Source organism: Camelus bactrianus, chromosome 7 (assembly GCF_048773025.1).
Source record: "Camelus bactrianus isolate YW-2024 breed Bactrian camel chromosome 7, ASM4877302v1, whole genome shotgun sequence".
In the NCBI taxonomy this organism is placed as follows: domain Eukaryota; kingdom Metazoa; phylum Chordata; class Mammalia; order Artiodactyla; family Camelidae; genus Camelus; species Camelus bactrianus.
The window spans coordinates 49,359,780-49,386,355 of record NC_133545.1 but is presented as its reverse complement, the minus strand read 5'-3'; the positions used below and the strand labels follow the sequence as shown (position 1 = coordinate 49,386,355).

Below are 26,576 nucleotides of genomic sequence, written 5' to 3'. Positions count from 1 at the left end.
TAGTCTCCTAACAACTTTTATATATAATGTACAGCACTGTTAATTATATTTTATGCTGTGCATAACATCCGAAGTACTTATTTATCTTATAACCGGAGTTATGTTCCTTTTGACTGCCTTCATACTATTCTCCCTCCCCTCAAGCCCCACCTCTGATAATCAAAAACCTGTCATCTTTTGCTGTATCTATATCCATTAAGTTCATTGCATCTCATGTGTCTTTTAAAGTCAAAAGACTATCTTTAGAATTATGTTTGAATTCCTTTCTCTTCTTTGTATGTGTACCTATTACAGATTTTTGGTTTGTGGTTACCATGAGGTTTATATATAGCAATCTAAATGTAAATATGATTATTTTAAGTTGCTGATCTCTTAAATTCAAATGCATTTTAACTTAGAATGTAACTCCTCTTCCCACATTTACTTTGTACATCTTTTTGTTTTGTATATTCCTAACTACTTACTGTGGGTATAGATGACTTTACTCCCTCAGTCTTTTAACCTTCCTATACCAAATGTTGGTAAGGATGTGACTAAACTGGGATTCTTATATATACTGCTTCTCAGCGTGAGGATTGATTATAGTCCTTTGGGAATAATCTGGTGTTATTTAGCAGATTTTAAGCCACAACAATTTTACTCTACTCTTGCACATGTGCACCAGAAGACTGTTAGAAGAATGTTCATAGAGGCATTTTTTTCTAATAACAAAACCCCCAAATATCTGTGAACAGTAGGATGGGTAAATAAATTCTTCTCTATTCATTCAATGGCCTACTAGACAGCAAAGAGCTATAGCTACATGTATCAACAGAGACAAGCTAACAAACTGTGAAAAGAACAAGTTGTGAAAGTATAAAACAGTTTGTATAAAATTCTAAAACAAACAATGGAGAGCAAAGGAGTTATAAACACAAACTCAGGATCCTAATTTCCCACAGTGAGGAAGAGGTATGTTAGAGGTAAGTACACAAGGCGCTTCAAAAGTATTTTCCATAAATAGGGAGGTGAGTGATTTATTGATAATGTCGTATCATTATACTTTATAACATTTTGGATATTATTTTTTGTATTTATCAACTATCTCATAGGAAAAATAATGTCTATAAAATCTACTGTGTTTTCTCCATTGTATAGTCTTACTTACCTCCTTTGTCAATGATTAATTGACCAAAAGTCTGTGGGTTTATTTCTGGGCTCTTTATTCTGTTCCATTGATCCATATGTCTGTTTTTGTGTCAATACCATGATGTTTTGATTACTGTAGCTCTGTAGTATTGTCTGAAGTCTGGGAGGGTTATTCCTCCAGCTTCATTCTTTTTCTTCAGTATTGCTTTGGCATTTCTGGGTCTTTTGTGATTCTATATAAATTTTAGGATTCTTCGTTCTAGTTCTGTGAAAAATGTCCTGGGTAATTTGATAGGGAGGGATCGCATTAAGTCTGTAGATTGCTTTGGGTAATATAGCCATTTTAACAATATTAATTCTTCCAATCCAAGAACATGTGATATCTTTCCATTTCTTTAAGTCATCTTTAATTTCCTTAGTCAGTGTTTTGTAGTTCTCCATATGTGTCTTTCACTTCCTTGGTGTCAGATTTATTTCTAAGTATTTTATTATTTTTGGATGCAATTTTTAAAGGGATTGTTTCTTTACTTTCTTTACCTGCTGATTCATTGTTAGGGTAAAGAAATGCCACTGATTACTGCATGTTAATCTTGTATCCTGTACCTTGCTGAATTCTTTTATCAGCTCTAGTAGTTTTTGTATGGAGCCTTTAGTATTTTCTATATATATTATCATATCCTCCACATATAGTGACGATTTTACCTCTTCTCTTCCAATTTGGGATCCCCTTTTATTTCTTTTCCTTATCTAATTGCCATGGCTTGGGCGTCCAGTACTATGTTGAATAGAAGTGGTAACAGTGGGCATCTTGTCTTGCTCTGGATTTTAGCGGGAAGGCTTTCAACTTTTCACCACTGAGTACTATGCTGGCTGTAGGTTTGTCATAAGTGGCTTTTACTATGTTGAGATATGTTCTCTCTATACCTACTTGGTTAGAGTTTTTATCATAAATGGGTGTTAAATTTTATCAAATGCTTTTTCTGAATCTATTGAGATGATCGTGTGATTTAAAATTTTTCTGTGATTTTATAGTGATAGTTAAGTAATTTGAGATGATACATATAAAACTACTTTTTATAATAAAGGCAGCTAATGGAGACAAGAAACAAATATAAAGCAAATGGAATTGTTTACCTTATTTACATTAGCCAAATACTATTCAAGTTTTTCCTCCAGGTACATATAGAATGTGTTGTGAAAGGCAGTAATGTCCACTAGTGAACAGCCCGATTGACTGGTGTAAATCTTAGTCATGATACTTCTTAGCTGTGGAATCTTGGGTTTTGATTTCCTCATTTGTAAAGATACTAATAGGACCTAATTTATCAAATTATTGTGAGTATTAAATGAGTTACCACATGGAAAGTGATGAGAAAGGACATACATAGGATAAATGCTCAATCAATATTAGGTTCTAGTAGTCAATTAACTTTTGATTTATACTTTGAAATGTTCTGTTTGCATTATGGTAGGCTTTGGTCATTTGACGAAGCAGTTGATGACACTGGCTGATGGACATGTGGTGTTGGCTCTAGAAGGAGGACATGATCTCACAGCCATCTGCGATGCCTCAGAAGCCTGTGTAAATGCCCTTCTAGGAAATGAGGTAAAAAACTAAAAGTACAAAAGAGCAGGGGTAAGGGACCAGGAATGTATGCATGCATATTTTTTGTCTTTTTAAAAATCACACGTACTCAGAAAGCACAGTGTTGTTCTTACAACTTTAAGGAAGAAGGCAAGTGTTAGGTAAGAAAAGTTTAGGTGTTCTCATTTTATATGCTACAACTTTTTGCCCAGTTAAAGAATCTATATAGCACTCTCCTCAATCAGGTTATTGGCAGAGCTCAATAAATAAGTAAAGATAACCCTTGGGAGGAGGTGGTTTGTATATTGACCCAGCTAATGAGCATTGAAACATTGAGAAAGAAGTAACTCAAAAGAAATTTCTCTTGATATTTTCTCTAGGATTATGTTAGTTCAGGAGGGAAAAAAATGCTTTTTAAAAATGTTCACCTTTATTAAGGTATAATTGGCAAATAGAATTATATGTATCTAAAGTGTATAGTGTAATGATTTGATGTGCATATATGTTGTGATTCCCTCTGTGGAGTGAACACATTCATCACCTCATCTTTTTTTGATGAAAATACTTAAGTCCTACTCTCTTAGAAAATTTAATTATATAATACAGTATTAGTAACTATATTCACCATGTTATACATTAGAATCTCAAGCCTTTCTCATGTTATAACTGAAAGTTTAAAAACTTTTCCCAACCTCTCCCTATTCCCCCCACTCCACAGCCCCTGGCAACCACCATTCCACCCTTTGTTTCTGTGATTCGACTTTTTGTTTTTAGTTCTATATAAGTGATACCATGTAGTATTTTTTTCTTTCTCTGTCTGGCTTATTTCACTTTGGCTTAATACCTTCCAGGTTCATCCCATGTTGTCACAAAAGACAATTTCCTTTTTTATTTTTTAAAAAAATTTTTTGTGTGTATTTTGTTAATGGAAGTACTGGGGATTGAAGTGAGGACCTCATGCGTGCTGAGCACAAGCTCTACCACTGAGCTATAGCTCCCTCCTTTTTTTGTGATTGCATAATATTCATGTGTGTGTGTGTGTGTTACATTTCCTTTATCCATTCATCTGTGGATGGACACTTAGGTTGTTTCCATACCTTGACTATTGTGAATAGTGCTGCAATAAATATGGGAGTCCAGACATCTCTTTGAGATAAGAAATAGTGATTTCATGTCCTTTGGATATGAGATTGCTGGGGCGTATGGTAGTTCTGTTTTTAATTTCTGGAGAGATCTCCCCTACTGTTTTCCATTGTGACTATACTAGTTTATCTTCCCACCAAGAATGCACAACAGTTCCCTTTTCCCAGCATCCTCACCAGCATTTATCTCTTCTCTTTTTGATAATACATCCTAATAGTATGTGAGGTAGTATTTCATTATGGCTTGATTTACATTTTCCTGGTGATTATTGATGTTGAACACCTTTTTATATATGTTTTGGCCATTTGTATGTCTTCTTTGGAAAAATGCATATTCAGGTCCTTTGCCCATTTTGATTTGTTGTACTTGGCTTTGTTTGTTGGGGGTTTTTGTTGTTTTGGGGGGTTTTTGTTTGTTTGTTGTTTTGTGTTTTTGTGGTTGGTTGGTTGGTTGGTTTTTCTTTGGTATTGAGTTGTATGAATTCCTCTTATATTTTAGATATTAACCCTTTATTGGATACGTGGTTTATAATATTTTTTCTTCTTCCATCAGTTGACTTTTCGTTTTGTTGATGATTGCCTTTGCTGTGCAGGAGCTCTTTAGTTTGATGTAGTTCCACTTGTTTATTTTTGCTTTTGTTGTCTTTTCTTTTGTTCTCAAATCCAAAAAAACCATTGCCAAGACTAATGTCAGTGGGCTTACCCACTATGTTTTTTTGTAAGAGTTTTGTGGTTTCCAGTCTTACATTTACGTCTTCAATAAATTTTGAGTTGATTTTTGTATATAATGTAAGATAGTGATCTAATTTAATTTTTTGCATGTGGCTATCCTGTTTTACCAACATTATTTATTAAAGAGACTATTCTTTCCCTATTGTATATTCCTGGTTCCTTTGCTTAAGATTAATTGATTGTATATGCATGGGTTTATTTCGGGGATATTTCTTCTGCTGTATTTATCTATGTGTCTGTTTTTAATGCCAGTACCATACTGTGTTGATTATTTATAATAGAGTTTGAAATTAGGAAATGTGATGACTCTAGCATTATTCTTCTTTTTCAAGATTGCATTGGCTATTTGGGGTTCTTTTATGGTTTTATACAAGTTTTAGGATTTTTTTCCTATTGCTGTTGAAAAATGCCTTTTGATAGGTATAACATTGAACCTGTAAATCACTTTGGGTAGTATAAACACTTTAATTATATTAACCCTTCTGAGCAATGAATTTGGGATATCTTTCCATTTATTTGTGTCTTCAATTCCTTTTATCGGTGTCTTATAAATTTTGGTGTGTCGATCTTTCACTTCCTTGGATAAATTTATTCTTAAGTGTTTTGTTTTTGATGCCATTGTAAATGGGATTGTGTTTCTTTATTCCTTTTACAATTGGTTAATTGTTAGTATGTAGAAGGACAATTGATTTTTTTGTGTTGATTTTGTGTCCTGCAACTTTGCTGAATTCATTTATTAGTTTTAACAGTTTTTTGGTAGCATCTTTAGGGTTTTCTGTATATATCATGTTATCTGGGAATAGTAATAATTTTACTTCTTTTCTGATTTGGACGCTCTTTCTTTCTTTCTGCCTAATTGCTCTAGATAGTGCTTACAGTCCTATGTTGAATAACGGCAGCAAGAGTGGGCATCTTTGTCTTGTTTCTGATCTTAGAGGAAAAGTTTTTAGCTTTTCAACATTGAATATGATTTTAGCTGTGGGTTTTTCATATATGGAACTTACTATGTTGAGGTACCTTCCTTCTATATCAAATTTGTTGAGAGTTTTCTTCATCAAAGGATGTTGGATTTTTTTCAAATGCTTTTCCTGTATCTATTAAGATGATTGTATAATTTTTATCCTTCATTTTGTTGATACGGCTTATTGCATTTATTCATTTGCAAATGTTGAACTATCCTTGTATCCCTGGAATAAACCCCACTTAATCATGGTGTATGATCTTTTTAATTTAATGTTGAATTCAGTTTGCTAATATTGTGTTGAAGATTTTGGCACCCATGTTCATCAGGGATATTGGCCTATAATTTCTTTTCTTGTAGTGCTCTATACTGGTTTTGGTATCAGGAAAATTCTGGCCTCCTAAAATGAGTTTGGACATGTTCCTTCCTCTTCAGTTTTTTAGATGAGTTTGAGAAAGATGGTATTACTCCTTTAATATTTGATAGAATTGACCAGTGAAGCCATCTGATTCTGGATTTTTCTTTGTTGGGAGGTGTTTGATTACTGATTCAGTCTCCTTATGAGTAATTGGTTTGTTCAGATTATCTATTTCTTCATGATTCAGTCTTGATGGGTTTTTTTGTTTCTAGGAATTTATCTACTTCTAAGTTATTTAACTTGTTGGTATATAATTGTTCATAGTAGTTTCTTATGATGCTTTGTATTTCTATGTTATTAGTTGTAATATCTCCTCATTCATTTCTGATTTTATCAATTGAGCTTTTCTCTGTTTTTCTTAGCCTAGTTAAAGTTTTATCAATTTTGTTTATCTTTTTATAAAACCAGCTCTAGTTTTATTGATTTTTTTCTATTTTCTTTTTATTCTCTATTATATTTATTTCCACTCTGATCTTTGTTATTTCCTTCTTTCTACTTTTATCTTTCTTTTTTAAGTTTCTTGAGGTGTAAAGTTAGGTTGTTTATTTGAGATACTTCTTTTTTCTTAATGTAAGCATTTATCATTAAAACTTTCCTCTTAGAACTCCTTTTGCAGCATGCCTTAAGTTTTGGTATGTTGTGTTTCCATTTTCATTTGTCTCAAGATATTTTTGATTTCTTCCTTGACATACTGATTGTTCAGGAGCATGTTATTAAATTACTACATATTTGTGAGTTTTCCAGTTTTTTTCTTGTAATTGACTTCCAGTTTCATGCCACTGTGGTCAGAGAAGATAATTGGGATGATTTCAGTCCTTTAAAATTTGCTAAGACTGGTTTTGTGGCCTGATATGTGATCTATACAGGAGAATGTTCCATGTGTGCTTGAGAAGAATGCATATTCTGCTGCTGTTAGATGGCGTGATCTATATATGTCTTTTAGGTCTATACAACCTAATAGTTTCAGTCCAATGTTTCCTTATTATTTTTCTATCTGATCTATCTGTTGAAAATAGGATATTAAAGTCCCCTCATAATACTGTGTTTTTATCTGTTCCTTTCTTCAGATCTGTTAATATTTATTTTATAAATTTAGGTACTCATATATTAGATGCATAAATATTTATAATTGTTATATCCTCTTGGTGAATTGACCCCTTTATCATTATATAATGGCCTTTTTTGTCTCTTATTAACAGTTTTTGGCTTAAAATTTATTTTTTCTGATATAAGTAAATCTACTCTGCTTTCTTCTGCTTTCCATTGGCATGGTGTATAGTTTCCATTCCTTCACTTTCAGTTTATGTGTCCTTAAATCTGAAGTGATTTTCTTATAGGTAGGATATAGTTAAGTCCTGTTTTATTGAATTATTCAGCAACTCTGTATCTTTTGATTGGAGAATTTAGTCCATTTAATTTAGAGAAGTTATTGATATATATGGGTTTACTGTTGCGATCTTGTTGTTTCCTGGATGTTTTGTAGTTCGGTTCTTCCTCTGTTGCTGTCTTCCATTTGTGAATTGTTGATTTTGTGTAGTGGTATATTCTGATTCCCTTCTCTTTGTCTTTTCTATATCTACTGTAGGTATGTGCTTTGTGGTTACCATGAGGCTTACATAAAACATCTTACAGTTATAATAGTGTATTTTAAGCCAACAACATCTTAACTTCTAATGCATACAGAAGCTCTATATTTTATATTTCCCTCCCACAATTTATGCTTTTGATGTCACAATTTACATCTTTTTCTATTGTGTAATCATTTAAAAATATTGTAGTTATTATTTTTAATATTTCTGTCTTTTAACTTTTATACTAGGGTTATAAGTGATTTACCCACCACTATTACAATATTTGAGTATTCTGAATTTAATCATATATTTACATTACCAGTGAGTTTTGGGGTCCCATCTTTCAAGTGGTAGCCATAAAATTTGGGGTACTAGATACATGAACAAGCTCATTCCAGGGAGAACTGGTGACTTGGTTTTATTGTTTGAAGGAACCAGAAGAAGAAGGCAGGAGAAATGCCCGCCAGCTCTTTCAGGCTCTGAGGAGACTCAGTCAGCACCTTGATGTGTGCTGATTAGAAGCCAGACCCCTCAGGCAGCAGCTTATAACATGAGTAGTCAAATCCCTTCCAGAAAAAGACTAGGAGGTGAGCATTTTTGCCTGTTCCCTCTACTCTGATCCTGGAGGGATAGCCTTAGTAAGTGTTTGCACACCTAAGAACTGCTTCTATTTTTGCTGTCATCCTGTGGGATTCATGAACCCAAGCCCTGTTGGATGTCAGAGCTAGGTGTTTGGGGAGCCCATTCTTCTGGTGGGAGACTTAAAAGTTGGGGTGCTAGATGGGTGGTACAAACCCTTCACTCTTCAGGAAGAAGCTGGGAATTGAAGGTTCATGCCAGAATGTATCTCAGCATTTCCCATCCACTTTGATGTGGGTATTTTCTCATTTGCTCAATGTAAAGGAGTCACTTCAGCTAGTTTCCTTCAAGGAATTTCTGTTTGTAGCTATACATTCAGTGCATCCATGGGGGGAGGAAAATTCAGGAGCCTCCTGTGTCACCATCTTGGTCTGGGGTCTTAAAATATTTATAAATCCTTTTTTCTGTCACCTTTTATAAATCCCCTAGGCTGAGGGATATATATTTCCATCTTACAGATAGTCATAATGAGTCTCAAAGAGGTTTGAGAAATCCATTCAACGTCATGCAGCCAGAATGCATTAGATTCAAGATTTGAACTTGAATTTACATTGCCAAAGATCATTCTTTTTTCATTCACGTCACATCATAACTAAATTGCAACATGTTTTTCTGACTACTCTGTAGACTTCAAATCAAATCACTATTAGGTTCAGCTTCAGACCATGAAAAGCTTTTGAACAAATTAATTGCAGTTCAACAAATATTTCTAAGTTTGTGTATATATTCATTAATATTATCATATCATTTCTTTTATTTTTATAGTGAATGTACAGTGTTAAAACTACCTTATATCTTTTGCATTTTTCATAAACTTGAAATACTACTTTGCTTATAAAATAAACGTATAAAAAGTCACTTTTAAAATCTTTCATACTGTTTTTTTTAACAGTAACTCATGTTTTCACCTGTAGTATTTATGAAGGAGAAAAGGTATCTTGTCTTCTGCACACTGAACTCATAAGTTTGATGGTCATCATTCTTACAAACCTGTGTTGCTTCAACATGATTATTGTGCTATATTTATTGCAGCAAATATGTATTTTTTATGTGAAGGAAAGTATAAGCACTGCTCAAATCTTTGCTTTGTTGAGTAATTTCAGACAGCACAGTAACCCAAAGGATGTAACTATTTGGTGATTAGTGCTGTTGTTAGTGGACTGCTATTTCATATCACACATAGTTCAGAGTAGCTAAGATTTTCTAAATATTAAAATCTCTCTGAGATTCTTATAAGCAAATAATATCAAACAGAATGTTGGGGGTTTTTTTGTTTTTTGGGGGGTTTTTTTGTTGTTTTTTGTTGTTGTAATAAAGGAATGTAAAAATAAATGCTACTTGTACCTTATCAGTTAATGTTAGGCTGTTCTGTTTTCCCAGCAGATAACATATTTTGCATATTCACCTATATTCTTAAATTACTTATTTGATTTTAAATATAGAAACATTTTAAGGAAGCAGACTGGTTTTAGAATTTGCATTAGAAAGACTTATGCCAGATGTGCAGAAAATCACAGTATGTTGTGGATTGTGGCTCCATGGATGATTGACCTTCCCAGAAAGAAATGTTACTCAGTTGCAAAAGCCAACTACTTTTCCAACTATGTGAAAGGAAATTATGGATTTCACTGGCTCTATTTGAGCATATTCACTCAAATGAGATTCTGTCTCTGTGCTGTTGTAATCTCTGCACTTGGCCCACTCTTTTCTTCCACAGGAGGATTTCCAGTGAGGGTAGAATAATTTTTCATGTGGTCTCTTTCTTTAAGAGATGATTGTGGTTCAGAGCAGATTCAAGTCAGTTGTGTGGAGTTACATGTTTTTCATAATTTCTCTGAACTTACTAAAGAGTAAAATGGATGTGTCTTGTACCTTCCTTCCCTTGTTATACTCACTTGACTGGGATTTCCGTGATCATTTTATTATATGAGCTATACCGAGAGATCAAAAAGACTGTTTTCATCGAGCACTCAGAGACATTAGAAGGATGTCACCTAATTTAAAGTTTGAGACCTATGCCTATTCTGTCTTTCTAGAAAGACCAGGCCTTAAATAGAGGAAAGAATAAAAGTATCATTGTTCAATCTTAAACATTGCCAGGTGGATGTATAGGTGCTAAAAATTCCAGTAAGTGATAATTGAAATGATTATTTTTGGCTATATTGACTACTTAATTAACTTTCATTATCTTGATGTTTTATACTAAATTTGATTTAGTTATTATAATACCCCAAATACCACCTGTCCTATTCATTGGCTATCTTCAGTTGTGTAAGCATGATCTAAAATTTGTTCATCATAAACTAAATGAGAGATATAAATAATCTATGTCTTTCTGTATTTTGTTAATTGAGATATCTTAGGGGTACAAACAAGAACATAGATTTTATACAAGATACTTTAAGGGCAACATATGGACTTGGTATACTGAACTTTGAAAAGTAAATTTTGGTGTGTCAGGTCTATTAGTGTACAAAGAAACAAAGCTAAGAGAAAGAAAGAATTTTAATGAAAAATGGAAGAAAAATACATATGTGTTGTACATTATAATTCATTTGAAAAAAGGAAATGAAAATGTAATGCTTGAAACAACTTAAGAAAGAAAGAATTCTTCTCACTTTCATTGACAATATAATTTAAAATCCAAGGCCTGGTTTTCTGTATTTTTTTCTAGTTCAAAGGTCATTGTGAGTAACAGCATGACTACATTGAAGTTTCAAGTTTCATTTCTTTAGAAAAGCTAATATATAAGGCATATGCGTGCACCTCACCATTGGAAATAAGTGCATATATGTAGTTTTCATAGTAGTTTTCCATGATTGGCTCTAGGTAAGAAAATTTAAAAAGATATCTTTCAGGATACCAATTATTGCAATTTCAAATCCCAATTTCCCTCTGAACTCCCTTTTCCAGTGATTAATAGGGCAATTATAACTTATTATCTGGGATTTCATTTTTACAAATAACAAAATGTAGTAAAGCTTGAGCTTAAAACATTGGCAGAACCTACTCTGGCTTCTCAACACTGAACATGCAATTGAACTCAAATTAGGAAGGTCAAGAAGGGCTTTTTTGAGGGACTCTGCGCTTTGTCAGATGTATTTATTCATGTGCAGAAGATTAGAATTCATAAACATTTTGCCAGTTTTTTGAATGCTATTTCTTTTCCTTGTTGTTCTTGGCCAGGCCATGTCAATACAGCAAAATGCTGCTTCATATGGCTTGTTATCAGCAGAATAATGTGTATTACATAACCCAAAGGAATTGTAAAATCAGCAGGAACTCTTGGCTCTGCATCTCACTGTAGACACACAGATGAGTACCAAAAACTTGAGTTGAAAAAAAAAGTTATCTGAGTGTTACACCCCAAATAGGCATTTCTTCTTTTTAAAAATTTTTTTATCATGAAAGTGATCTAGTTAGCAAAAATCTCTTAACTAGTCCTTTAAGAAATATGCACAAGGTCAGTCAAAATAGTATACTATTGGATTAAAACTAATTTGAGCATGGTGCAGGAAATTCCTTGAGGCAACTGATTTTGAAGACATACAAGAAGTCCTCTGTTTCTTTTTCTTGGTAAAGCTTAGAGCTTAGATTTATCAGTCCAATCACTGTATGATGAATGTTTTTGGACTTCTTTAATGAAGCCTGTAGAAACACCAGCTTGAGGATCGCAAGAAATTGAAGCGACTATCTTAATAGAGAAGAATCAGGTTTGAAATAGGATCAGAGTTACATATGTGAATAATCGCATCATTTTTAGTATTGGTAACAGAAACATCTGTGAGGTTCTCAGAAAAACTAATTTTGGTAATCTGCTTTTGTGCTGGCTGGCAAACAATGTCACAGTAGCTTTAAGGCCAAATTTGCCTACTGTTATGCAAAGCCAATTAGCAGCACCCTGGGTTGCTTCCTCTGAAAGAAATTTTCTTAAGAGGTGAGATAAGCTTAAGCAGTTGGCATTCCAATGGAATCTAGAATGAAAACATTGAAAAACTCAAGATAGGTAAAAGAAAGAAGACATACAGCAATAAGAGCCTTGGGTAGTGAGTGGAGAACATGGCCACTAAAAGACCACCTGTCAAAACAGAATAAATGACAGTTTTCAGCTTGTTAGAAGGGAAAAAGAAAACCCAAACTGCCATAGACGTGAAAGCTGTTGAGATGATGCTGTAGCTTCTGGTACTGAAGGTTCTGCACTTAATGTTTGAATCGATAGCACGCCCTTCCTTGATCTCCCTTCCTCTTATTAAGGTTTGGCTGCTGGGCCTTCCTTCTTTCCCTCCCTCCCTCCTTTTTTCTTTTCCTTTCTTTTCTTTTCTGTCTGTCTTTTCCCCTTCTTACCTTCCCCTTTCTCTCCTTTCTCCTTTTTTTCTGCTACCTCCTGTTGACTAGGCTCAGCTGCTTTCATCTGACTTGGATTTCAGCAACAGTGGCTACACTTAGTGATTGTGTGTGTTGATAATCTTTCCAAGATGACTTTTTGCTCTGAAGGTGTTGAAAAAGTCTCTTGAATTGACTTCCGTGTTGACAGCCACCACTGAGGTGAACTCTTGAGATGTTGTTGTCCAAGTTGCTCATCGAGGGGGTTGTTTGTATTAGATTTTGAATGGGGAAGTAGTTTTGCCATCTTTTTCATCCTTTAGATTAGTATGGCTGGCTCCATTGGGAGATGGGTGTGAATCTGGGAAAGTTTACAAGCTCCTATTTAGTTGCAATTCATGAGCAGAAGGGAGAACTGAATATGGCAAAATGTGTGATAATCCGCAATAATGGTTTTCATGGTCTTTTCTTAAACTTTGAAACCTATCCACACTCTGAAAGAGAATGTATGGATAACCTCAAGAGTTAAAATGTCTTGGAAAATATTTGAAGATACTTTCTATAGTAGATATGGCCTATGATTTTGCATTTCTTAAAAGCTTATGAGAAGCTGAGCCAAAGTGATTGTGGAGTTTTCTGTTTATCTGTTTTAGCAAATGCCAAATAAAGTAGAAGCTATCTGGATAATTTAAAACTCCATCATGCAGATCTTCTGTACTGTTTATCTTTAGGCTTTTCAGAAGGTGTTAGAAGGAATGTGGACTGGGAAAGTGAACACTTCATAGGGTTCTGGTTACCAATAAAAAAAAGAAAGCATTTCTTTTCTGTGGTGACTTAAACATGTTATGACATTCATTTATCTGTTCATTCATTAGATAGTCTTTTATTGGACATCATTTTGTACCCGAAAGTTCTAATACAAGTAAAAGTAAAAGAAATACAAAGTACTTTGGGAATTTTATGTAGGACCCTTTATTTTTAACTGTAAGGATGGAGGAATATTTTAATAGAGGAAGGAACATTTAACTTTGGTCTTGAATTAAAACGATAATTTGACAAGCTAAAATCAAAAGGAAGGATTTATCTCATGTAGTGAAAATACGTAAAGACATTAAAACTTCTTGGAATTGTGGCTGGCTCTTTTTTGGGTTTGTTTGTTTTATTTTTGGCAGAGGAGAGGCTACTTTGACTAGAATAAAAGTAAATAATGAGGTTGGATCTGTGGAATGGAAGACTGTAAGGAATTTCAGAATTTCTATGGAAAATAGGGGAGACAAACAAATGAGTCCCATTCTCTGGGGTAAAATAACAACAAAACTGTATGATTTTTGAATAAGGCAGAATCTCATATGAGAAAATGAAAGTTTATTAGGGAAATAATCATTAGGAAAAATGTTTCCCAAGTTATTAACAAAGTAGTAGTCTCTATCAGTGAAATGTTACAGCAGGCTCTTAATGGCTTGTGAGAGCTAATTGTGCATCTCTCTACTCAAATCTGAGTTCAATGACATCACATTGGTAGCCTGAAATAGGCCATGGTGGGGGTATTTACACCATGGAAATCAGCAAATGCTACAAATTACAGCTATTTCTGTAGAGTCAGCTGTTCAACATTTACCACTGTACCACTGCTGCATGATATGAAACAGTTCTTAGCAGAAAAATCAACATTTCAAAAGCAGTATAGTAAAAATCTCTTCACTAAAAAAATTAAGGAAAACAGTTTAGAAACATGCATATCAGCAAATTGAAGAAGAGAAAATAAAACAAATGAGGATAAGACAAACAAGGATCAAAGACAATGAAACATGAGGACGAAGTATAGCTATCAGATTTTATCTTACTTGGAAACAAAGACAAGGAAGCTAGATTTTTCACTGATAAGATGAACTAAGCCTTTTTAATAACAATTGATGTTTCAACTATGGACATTATGTTAGGAAACTACATATAAAGCACTGAGCACACATCCCTTAAATGTAATTGGAACTTCAGTTTAACATATGTATATATAATTTTCCTAACTCAACTGTGTGGTTTGAAATGTTTTCTTTATATTGCATACCCACAATCTTACCTCAGTGCTTAAACAAAACTATTAATAGTCTGAATTATCCAACTAATTGCATTCATTATCCTCTTTCCATTAGACCAATTGCCTCCTTATTTTTACCTTTAAGTTCATTTTAAATTATTTAGCTAGTTACTGCCATAGATGCTTAAATGTGCCATCATGTCCGAACTTTCCATAGATAAGTGTCATGGAAAGTATGGTTTTCTATTTGGATATGATAGTGAATAGAGTCACTTGTTCACAGTCTTCCTCGTTTTTCATTCATTGGCTGATATATTGTGTAACCTACATATCTCTAAACCAAGATAGTTTTGGATAAAACTCAACTGAAATAACCTCAGAGACTAGCCCACTTGTCCTTCTTATTTTATTAAAGGAATTCCTTCAGTATCTCCTGTGAGCTGAATGGCCAATATTGTACCCTTTGCCTCTTGGTCTCCTAGGATTATCATAAGACATGTTAGGTTAATGTCACCCCTCTTGTCCAGAGATGTTTCTTTATTGCTATGTGATATCACCATCATTTAATTGTAGGCAGGATGCAGGCAGACTCAGTCTGAATAATCTCAATAATCTGTTAGTGTAATAACTTGATTGCCAATAGAATCTACCCTGATTTACTTCTTTTCCCAATCTGTTTGGTCGAGGATTTTAATGACTCTAAATGAGTAAAAGGGGTTATTTCGAGAATGACTCATGAATCACAATATGGATAAAATTATATCCAGATTTACTAAAGTAATCAAATTAAACATATACAACTAATTGCAGACATCTCTAAGATAATTATTTAAATGAAAGTTGAGTTTTAACCACCAATCCCTCCTCACTAGGGAACTGATACTAGTTCATCAGCATGGAGGGTCAGGTCTACGTGGCAATGTGGTTCTCTTATCCTCTTGGTCTTGATAATCATACTCTTTTCTTCCAAAGTCCCGCAATATCTTTGATCCTGACAACTGAACCCCTTCTGCATTTTTTTCTGCGTTGCTTTGCATGTTTCAGGGGACTTTCAGTTCCCTGTGCAAGTGAATTCATGGCCTATATCTAAGAATGTAATTTGTTGTTCTTGCCGTAAAACCTATAATCTCATTTTTTTCCTTAGCTGCACCATAATGTAGTAGAAAAACATATGGGCTCAAGAACCAGACTTAGTTTCTCTATTCTCTTATGTCAGAAAATATACTCTCTTTTTAAATTGCTTTCAATTATAAAATATAATATTCATACAGAAAACTGCATAAGACATGAATGTACAACTCAGTGAAATATTACAAATATACATAACATACATACACTTGCAAAAACTGAATCCAAAAGTCAGAAAATTTGAATGGTATTATAATTGTTAATAAAATTCAATCTTTAATACCACATATACCAACAGAAAACACTAGACCCATGTAGCTTCACCAGTGAATTCTACTAATAATTTATACTGTTTTACAGTAAAGGGGGAAGTGGGGGAAGGAAAACACTTCACAACTGATTTTTGAGACCCATATAATATTGACACCCAAACTCAAAAGATCATTATAAGAAAAGAATATTACAGGAAAATCTTGCTCACAAACATAACAGTTAAAACCCTAAACAAAATATTAGCAGTTCATCATTATCTCAAAAACTCATTGGGGTTAGGCCAAGAAGGTAACATATTAACATTACAAAATAAGTCATTATAATTCATCATATTAAGAGAATGAAAAAGAAATATAACCATTTCAATAGATGTTTTAAAATTAAACACCCAATTATGATGAACTACTTTTGGGAAACTGGGAATAAAAGGAAATTTTATTAACTTGATAAAATATATCTACAAGCATTCTATAGTAGGCATCAGATTTAATGGTGAAATCTGAGAATTCTTCTTTGAAATAAAAAACATGACAAAGATGTTTACTCTTATAGCTTCATTTTTAACATTACACTGGTGGTCCTAGACAGTGCAACAGGGTAAGAAAAAGAAATTTAAAAATATAAAGATTGGAGAAGAATGAATAAATCTCTCATTATTCACAGAAGATATGATTATATATGTAGAAAGTCTATACAAAGTTATGTTAATACATTATTAGAATTAAGAATTAATAAATTTGTTTAGCAAAATTGAAGGTCAGTTTGAAAATCAATTAAAACATCAATTAAAAATCAAGTATTTTGATTAAAAAGTGAACTATCTCTGATGTTCTTCCTACTCTTTCAGTCTAAAAATATACTCTGATTACAGGAGGCAACCAAGAGGAAGAACCTATTCCACTTAGGTCTGTTAGCTGTGGAGGGCTGAATAAAAGCTACTTCCCCACATTTTCTTGCAATTAATTCTTCCTCCATATATCCAACATTTAAAAAATTGCCTATCATATATCAGGCTCTATCTTTACCTTTAAATTGCTCACAACAAAATAAAGACTAGCACACATGGCTTACTAGAAGATAATGTGTAGAGTGAACAAGAGTATTTGTGTGGAAACAAGACATAGAGGTGGAAGTCATTTGCTCTGTCAGAGGATTTTAGAAAAGAGTTCAGAGCAGGCAATGTTTGTGTTGGTCCTTGAATAACTTTGTAAGGATTTACCAATTCAAAGAAGGACAGAGGAAACAGAAGTCAGAGGAAACAGAATAAATAAAGGTGTAAGAGTTTGAAAATACTTGGCATATCTGGGAAGCAATATAAAAGCTAAGAGTAGTTAGTAGAGCCTTTGCTTGGTTGATGGATACATCTGTCCCCATGTACCTGTTATATTTTGCATAATCTCTTTTTTCTTTTTGTTCTGAATCCTGAAAAATAGTTTATTGTCATGTCTCATAAGTACAAAGTGAGTTTTAAAACTCTTACTCAGGCTTCTCCAAGGGTACCCTTGCCTGTTTCCGTAAATGCATCTTAGCCAACTAAAATTATTTTTGATTATTTAAATGATCTGATTCTAAAGAATCTGAAAATTATTTATTCACAACATAATAATGGACACAATTTTTATGGTTTTTCAAAATAGCTATTATACTTAGAATTCACATGGTATGTGCAACTTAAACATCTGAATCATATCGACATGGTATTGCAACTTTCTGCGAGAGATGTAGAAAAATAAAGATCACTGTCACTGAGTCCGAAAATGTATATAAAGAGTCTCTGTAAGTAATGGTTGCAGTTAAGCTTTAGATATAATAAACCAGGATGAGAGTTCATATGTCAAGAGGTTGTGTTAAAGTAATCTAGTGTATCTTACAGTTCTATTATTACTTGGAATTGTTCAACAAAGATGGCATGATAGGTGTGTGATATTTCCTACATCTGCATCTGTTTTATCTTATTGTAACTTTTGCATGCACAAGTTCTCTGGTTTGCATAAATTACTTCCTTATTTATCTTTTAATAGCTCTTACTAACATTGATTAGCTTCAATGCCAGCGTTTTTGTTGCATCTTACTGGCCAAACGAAATATATAACACAGCTTTACTATATATTCTTGTTTTTTGCTCCAAATTTATAAAATATGACTATTTGTTTAATATTTTATTACGCTGAGTTATTAGATTTTACTGATAATGACCAGTACTCATAAATATTTATTAAATAGATGCTTCAATCAGATGTTTTTAGTGCTTGTAATTGTGAGTGATTAAATCAACAAACTCTTCTACAAAAGACAACTCAATTCTGTGGTCCCTCTATACAAGGTTTTAATTTTATGAAAACAGACTCTAAATGCTGTTTGCCTTCTTGCCAACTGAGAGTATTAGCCATTGCCTTCTCAGCAGAGCTACTGGAGAAAAAAATAAAGAACCTGTATTGAGAACTTTCTGAATCCAGCTCTGTCTGTGTGTATATCCTCAAAATGAAACAAATTGGGGCAATTTACTGAGGGTTAAATCCTCTAAATGACATTCACCTAAAACAGGCAGGGAAATGGCTTGGGAGGCTTAAATGATCAATGTAATTGCCTTAATTCTCTAGGTTGCTTTCATAAGTAGACACAATTTTACCGTTTCTCACTGACGATTCCAAATTGAAGATTTAGGGTTGTTTGTATTTTTACTCTCAACACCCTGAATCAAGTTTACTTTCTGCATAACTCAGGTCTTAAAAGTAGCCCACAGACCTATTGCAAGAGCATTCCAGAAGGGAGGTTTTTACATTAATCATCTGCCTGTAGCTTTCCTTCCAGTAGCTAGCACCTTTCATTTTGTCAGCATTTTTACCCTGAAGTTGCAGGAAAGCTTTTTTAAGAACTAAATATGCTGCTATTACCGTGTGCCTTTGTTTTTGAATATTCGAACACAGAGTGATATTTCAGAACATTTTATTAGCAAAATCTACCTGATTTCTATTAAAATTTTTCTGTGCACTCGGAGAAAGAAGTGAAAGGAAAGATTATTTATGAGCAAGGTAGCTCAACCCTGTCTAATTCTTGAGTAAGAGGTTTCCAAGTAACCTTCCGTTTATGATTCAGGAGTTCCTCTGAGTTAAGAGGGTGTTACTAGGATAACATATTATTGAAGATTCTACCTGAAATACTAGATTTTTTAAAAAATGACTCTTAACAAGTTTTAAGAGTTTAAGATTTCAGAACCTTTCACTGACACTTTTTTTTTGCCCCTCTCACCAAACTTTATTGCAAATAAACCTTTTCATGTTTTAAAGGTTTTTCTTTGGCAGCTAAGAAAAACACTCTGGAAAGTTATATTTAGTGAATTTACCCATGTATAAATATCCCTGAGCTAGTTTGTTATCCTATGGCATCTGGAAGAAAGGTGCTATTGTTTTAGATTCCATGATTGAAGTATGGGATAATCAATTCAGAGAGACCCTGGGGGGAAGATTCACTTGCATATGCTGTGGAAACTTGGAATCCCTGAGTTTTTTTGTTTTCTTCTACAGATGAAGAGACATAGATGAGTTCATGCTTTAGTACATTTAGCGACATAGGTTCCCATTCTAGCCATATAATAGTTTGGCTATCAGTTAATATTTGAGACTACTCATTTTAAATTTTCTAAGAAAGCGTTGTTGTTAATTCCTTTTTACTATTACTGGCCTTGCTTTCTGGATCACAGTAGCTGGGCAGCTATTTTGATTGCAAGCGCTCTGGATATGCATTTTCTGCAGCTACACACCAAGCCACATCACCAAGGTATTCCCAGGGATGCATCATCAGACTTAGTTTGGCCAAAACACTCCATAAATTATTTAAAGCTCCTTTCATTTCTTGCAAAGTAATGTTTGCTGGACTTCCCCATGAAAAATCAGTGTAATTCCAGAAGATCATGGTAGATTTGCAAGACAGGAATTTGTCCTGTGCTTCCACCATAGGTGTGACTACAGATGTAGAAGTTAAATGAAAATGTATAGTTATTTTACTTTTGGTTTTATTTGGACATTTTCTGTACTACTTATTCAGTAGCAGTTGAATAAGAGCAGCTATGTCTCATGGCTTTCTACTGTGAAGTGTCCAAAAGTATAAGATAATTAGATGTAAAAACACTGCAGAAGTATGGATAATAGACTGCCCACCTCCCCTCTACTGCAACTTCCCTGAGGTTTCGTTTGCAGGGCCCAGCTGCATATACAGACATGATGGAATTTGGTTTGTAAGGAACCTACAAAAATTACACAAATAACTCAGATGTTTAATGAATAATACACAGACATGCACCTGCTTCAGCGACTTCATAGATTAGTCTTGTGACCAATAGAAAAGCCCCTTGGAATTCAATTACCTTGCTGCAAGACAGAAAATAAAACTGGCTACACTTTTGGAACTGATATCGGCACAATGTTAACTAGCTCTTGGAGCAAGCTTTTCTTTTTAGGTTGTTTCAGTTTGGTTTGCTTTTGTCCGGCTTCCTGTAAAGTGATAATATTCTGCTCATATTCTTATCTACTGTTCTTGCAGTTGGAGCCGCTCACAGACGATGTTCTCCACCAGACTCCGAATACGAATGCTGTTATTTCCTTACAGAAGATCATTGAAATTCAAAGTATGTCTTTAAAGTTTTTTATTAATTTCTAATAAGATATATAATTAAACTTATATTAAATATAATTAGACTCACATTGAGAATTAGAGCACGTGAGAAATATATTTGATTTTCTCAAATATGAGGAATATATTTGAAGTAATTATAATTTGCACATATTATGTATTCATACCTAAATGTGTTCTTGCCTTGCTCTTAACATGGTAATCTTATTTTACACTGATAAAATTCAGAGGCTCCAGATTTACAATCTTGTTTTTCTCATATTTTTCAAAAGTGTTTGAATTTTTTTTCCATTACTACCACTAAGTATCTACTCAGAACAATGAAAATAACATAGAAGTTATGATTTTATTGTTCAGTCTTAACTGAGGTAAGCTATCTCCTCATGATATTGGAATTCAGCAATCATTTACTGGTTTTAAATTTGTCAAGAGAGGGAAAAGTTCATGAGGAAAGTCTATTAAAAAAACTAACAAAAAAGGAAAGTTAGAACCTTTTTTTTTTACTATTCATTTCATTTCACACTGCTGTTACTTTATGAAGAACTATTCTTTTTAGATGATAACACACATCAGCGTTCACACACATGAGCGCGCGCGCACACACACACACTCTGAAAGCAAGCACAAATTAACCTGACAGTTAGCATGAACAGGAAAACCAGACGGCAAAACTAAGTGTGAAGGAAGCTCAGGAAAACCCTTAGCTTTGCTAATCTCCCGTAGAAACAATTTTTAAACACCAGGGGAGAAGCCACCTTCCAGCTCTCTGAGTCCCTGTCTTTGCTTGCTCAGTAGTAATTTGGAGATACAGGTGTGGTTGGGGTTTTATATTATTTTTTCATCTGGTACTTATTTATCCAATCTAATGCCTCGTTAAGGTCATCAATATAAAAATATCTACTTTTGAAACATATGGTTATTTTTTTCTGAGTATTCCCTTGCCAATATACACACTATTAAAAATCATTATTGCATGTATATTCTGATCACATCCTTTTCAGTAAGCATTCTTAAGTATGTATTACATGTTGATGCATCATAACTTGAGCACTTAAAAGGCAAGGCACAGAGGTTATGGAGAAGAATAAGGCAAAGTCTCTAGCATCACGGAGTTTACAGTCCAGTGAGTGAGAAACACTGAAATAGATTATTTCGATAGAAGTCACAGGGTGCCCTGAGATCATACACAAGGAGCATTCATTTTCTTAAGTCCCTTCTAGCCAGCATGAGAAGTCCTGGAGAGTGAGGAAGGTTCAAGGAAGGCTTAAGGAAGGCTTCTTGGCAGTAATAGGGCCTGAGCTTAGTCTTAAGGACTGAACAGGATTTTGGCCAGATGAAGAGTGAATGTTTTGAAGGAAATGACAGAAGCAAAAGACTCAATTTTCACATAGGTGTAAAAATTCATGGTTTGTATATATCTTTAGAAAACATACTACTATTGTCTTTTGCATTGGATCTAATTTCCCAGTAATGATTTTCCACTGCATGATTTTTTTCCTTTCACCACTGACTTTTTTCAAGTGACTTGTGTAGTCTTCTTTAGCCAAACAAACCTGTTTGACTCTTGAAAAGGATTCACGGTACTATCAAAATTTGCTGTGTAAGAATTCTGCCACTGTGGATTGTGAATCTCTGTCTTCTGCTCCAAAATGCATTTTAAACACTCAACACTGACCAATTCTCGCATTCAAAAATCTATTTCCTCCTAAACTCCTGTTGAAGATCCCACCCAGAGCTTGTTAATCCAGTACTTCCATAAACTCTCAGCACTAAGATGTAGATTTTAATTAGTGGTATTTTTATTTAAAATTTTTCTGTTATTTGAGTTTTTGTGTATTTTATGGTCTGTTAGTCCTGGTTCCTTATTTATATGAGAATCCTCAGGAGGATGGAACCCTGTCTTCTCACTCCTACTTGTACAAACAGAAAGGGTTGGCAGCGGGGACGAGGTTTGAAGTACATGGGAGCCTGAGAATTGAGAGTTGGCAGATTCGAGCAAGAATGATTTGAATAACTCGTCAAAGCTCTAGGGAACCAAAATTTGCACAAAAGGGAGCTTCTGAAGAATTCCTCCTTCTGAGTCATGAGGACATGGTGTGGTATGGTGGGTACCGCTGTTGGCTACTCAGCAACTATGCCTTCCTCACTTCTGAAAAGGAGCCTGGTTTTACTCATGCGTCCTTGCCGCCAGGTGCCATACAACTCAGGGGAAGATGAACTTACACCCAGCTCCAGGGAGCTGTCTCAGTCTAAGGCTGAGCTTGTCTACTCATTTAACAGTGACTGGCTAAGGAATGGGTACCTGACCCAATTCTGGCCAGTGAGAATCAGGGCTGGCTTCAAGGACTTTCAACCAGCAAGGTCACATAGGCCCCACACTTTGAAGGGCACTATGCATGATTTAATGCTCTTACTCTTGGTGCCTTGAAATTCTCACTGAGTTTTTGGACAAGGAGTCCACATTTCATTTTGCAGTGAACCCTACAAATTATGAAGCCAGTCCTGATGAAAAGCAAGGTGCTGGTGATGGGAATAAATATTTACCAAGGAAGACTGAGAGTAGCATCACCACAAAGAGAGCCCAAATTGTGGTTGAGAAGGAACTGAACAGTGGGTTGAGGTTGTAAAAAGAAAAACATGATGAGAGTGATCTCTCACCATTTGGAACATGGGGTGAAAATTAGTACAGAGAATGTGGTTCAGTACTGTGGCTTTGACCACTGTGAAATACATTTTTTATATGATTCTTTGAATTGTGTGTCTCTGGGGCTACTCTTCTGGACTAAAGGAACAGAAAGAGGCTGTCTAAAGTCCATAAAGCAATTTTTAAAAAGTGCTATTTCAGAGTAGCAAACTTCATAATGGCTTGGAAAATCAAAATTATGGGTGCGTGACTTAGCAAACAATGCTATATTTCCTTAAAACCTATAAAATTGTTCTCTTAATTTTACTTTTCTCTGTTTTATAACACACTTCCACTTCAAGTGCTAAAGGCTTTATCGGGCTCCCCATTTCACCTTTGTGGGGAAAGTCATGAGGACTCACTAAAAATTTGTGGATCTCAGTGCAAGATGAAAATGTATGAATGCTTCCTTGTTAAAAAAAAAGCCTCCAGAGCATTAAACCAAGCATGAGGGCCCTTCTGAATATGGCCCTTTGCAACTGCACAGATTGCCTGTTTATAAAGCCTGCCTTGAAGGTAGCCTTTGTTTAACAGGAGAACCTCCTCAGTATCTCACAGGTGCCCCCTTTTAACTTTAGGAGGTGTTCGAATTTCAGCTTGCCTCCTAGCCCAGGTTCTAAAGGATTCTTTTTTGCTAGGGTTTGGGACTACAGGATCAGAAAACTATGTAAATGTCGAAAAGCAGGCCTTGTAGCATGTGGGAAACATTCAGGCAAGTTCCTAGATAGCCTTGTCCCAAGGCAGACGGCAAGGTGCTGACAGGCCTTATGTGAATTTTTCTTTGAGAACCGAGCCCCCCAGCTGAGGGTATGCAGGTGCTGGAGGCTGTGATTAGCATTGGCCCTTTGCCTGGCCACATGTACGTGAGTATTTTGTAGCAGGATCATCCCTATTGTCCTGTCCTTGTTTATGTTACTCATTTAGCTGAGAAAAAAAAAGGCCTTACAAGGCAACAGCAGAGCAGCCATTTCTCCTGACAGGTAACCACCTCCCCCTGCTGCCCCCTGATAGGTCAGAGTCTGGTTTCATCTTAAGATGGTGGATGCATACAAAGATCAACTGTCTCTGAAATGACAAAAGGGAAGTACGGTCAAGGAGCTTCATGCCTGCACATGCTGTTTACTCTGCTGCAGAGTCTTCTGCCTCATCCCTATTAAGTTTTCAAGACAGCTCAGATAGCATGTCTTTTGGGAGGCCATCTACTCCATCCATCCCTATGCTAGATTAGGTGCAGTTCCTGGATGTTTTCATGGCAGAGATTGTTTTTGCTGATGTTCTTTGTTTTCAATTGCTGTATCCTTTATCTGGCATGTAGCAGGTTCTCTGCTACATTTGTTGAATGAATGAATCAGCCAGTAGGTCAATGTTTGCCACACTTTTTTTTTTCTTAGCCCAGATTGACTTTTTAATTAACCTAAAATTATACTCCTTGGCTAGCTTATGCAGAACAAGAGATTAAGAAATTCAGGCAAAATATATATGAGAGCCCATTTCTTCTCTCTCGTCCACAACCCACAATGATGAGTCATTTCTAAGTCAGGGAGAACAGGAATTGCTTGCGAGCTACCACTTCCATCACTAAGCTTGGAGGTGGCAGTTCTAAGAGCTGAGTCTGGTGATTGGCTGGCCATCTGTAATCACCAACAAGCAGTGTCAGGTAAAGTCAGCCCAGAGTAGAATAAAGGACCCTTGTATGTGTATATCCTTTCCTGAAACCCATCCTAACAACTTAAGAGTCCACTGAACTCTTACCTTCTACATAGACTCTTACCGTCATACATTTGGGAACATCATTTTTTACACCAGTCCTTGGCAATGATAACATTTTCACTGATTTTGAAGGGAAGAATCATGAAGTGAGTTTTCCATAAAACTAAATTTATTTAGTTTGAAAGACTATAATTTTAAGTTCTAAAAACATACAATGAATGATACTGATACTGATCTGTGAAACCTCAAAATATGAAAACCACAAGTATATAGTCATGGTTTCCTTTTATTCATTTAAGTTTTTTTTATTAAGAAGAGTACTCCTTTTAAGTGTCAACCAGTTTTATAGACCTGCATGATAATAGTGATAATTATAGTATCTTTTGATTTGTGGATCAGAAATTGTATATGTTCAAAAGGAGTTGAGGATTCTTTTAAAATTTTTCTGCAACCCTCCAACAGTTTGCAGCTCATAAGTTGAAAAACACTAGGGTAGAGGATTTTAAAATAATACGAATTTAACTATGATCTTCCCATCCACTCACCAGCCATGTGACAATGAGCAAGCCACTTAACTTCCCAGAGGAGGGACATGGCATATCACCACACTGCTTTTCTAAGGTGGCTGCTATGGCAACAAAATGGCAAATCAGAAGCAGAATCATAAGAGAACAGTAGGAAGTTTTTCCTTTTACCCCCAGTTTTCATTTTATTCCCACTCTAGGAATTTTCTCTTGTTTAGTGGATTGCGATCTCCTTAGAATTCCTTATTATGCCAACCACAGCAAACTGGTGACATAAGTCATAATGAGGAAAGGACAGTATTTGCAATGTCACTCTGTGTTCTGTCAAACTTGTATATAAATGGAGGAACATCATGTCTCCTGCATATAAAACTTGCCAGTATGGCTAAATTTCTCTTTTTTTTTTTAAAGCTTACCCACACAGAGGAGAAACACACTCACAAACAGAGCAATATTTAGGGCTGTGAGAATTTAATTTATGGTCCTCTGAATTTATCCAACTTTTGAGGCCACTGTCAAAAGGGATCTGACTTTCTCATTGCAGGAGAATACCCCATGTGACTATGTAACTGACTACAAGGCAGTCAGCTGTCCACATGGTTCAGGCAGCTGCAATGGGCAGAACACACCCTTTCACTCATTCTAAAGAAATAAAAATGAAATCAGATTTTCTCTGGGAGATCAGAGGCAAGTACAGTTGATACCTTCTCCCTGTCAGAACTCTGCTTCATTTATGTTTAGTGTATGTGTTACTGAGGGAATTAGGTCTCCTCCTCTTTCCTTCTTGTTATCCTTTCCTTCTTCTCCTTCTCCCCCTCTTCCTCAGTTTCCTCCTCTTATTATTATATCATTATATCCACTGTCCCAGAAACTACCCTTAGAAAGAACAATTGATGTTGGCAAAGGAATGCTAATCTTCTTGATTCATTTCTGCTGTATTTCCAGTGGCGATAATTGCTGGTGAAAGTAAAATACACTCTTGATGCTGTATTAGTGGATAATCAGACAAAGTGCTAGCCAGTTCTCTTGGCTATTAAGAGATCTGGACAGTAATTAATGAAAAAAGCTGTTAAAGTAAGATAAAACTTGCTCTAA

The 26,576-nt window shown here is 34.9% G+C and overlaps 1 protein-coding gene across 7 annotated transcripts in view; it reads left to right on the top strand.

The window, feature by feature from the left end:
- HDAC9 (histone deacetylase 9) overlaps positions 1 to 26,576 on the top strand; it is an 819,260-nt gene that overhangs the window by 749,528 nt on the left and 43,156 nt on the right. For all 7 annotated transcript variants that reach the window (XM_074367374.1, XM_074367375.1, XM_074367376.1 and 4 more), the window contains 2 exons: positions 2,601 to 2,734; positions 20,475 to 20,559. In XM_074367374.1, coding sequence (XP_074223475.1) covers positions 2,601 to 2,734; positions 20,475 to 20,559 — 219 coding nt within the window. The remainder of the gene's footprint in view (positions 1 to 2,600; positions 2,735 to 20,474; positions 20,560 to 26,576) is intronic.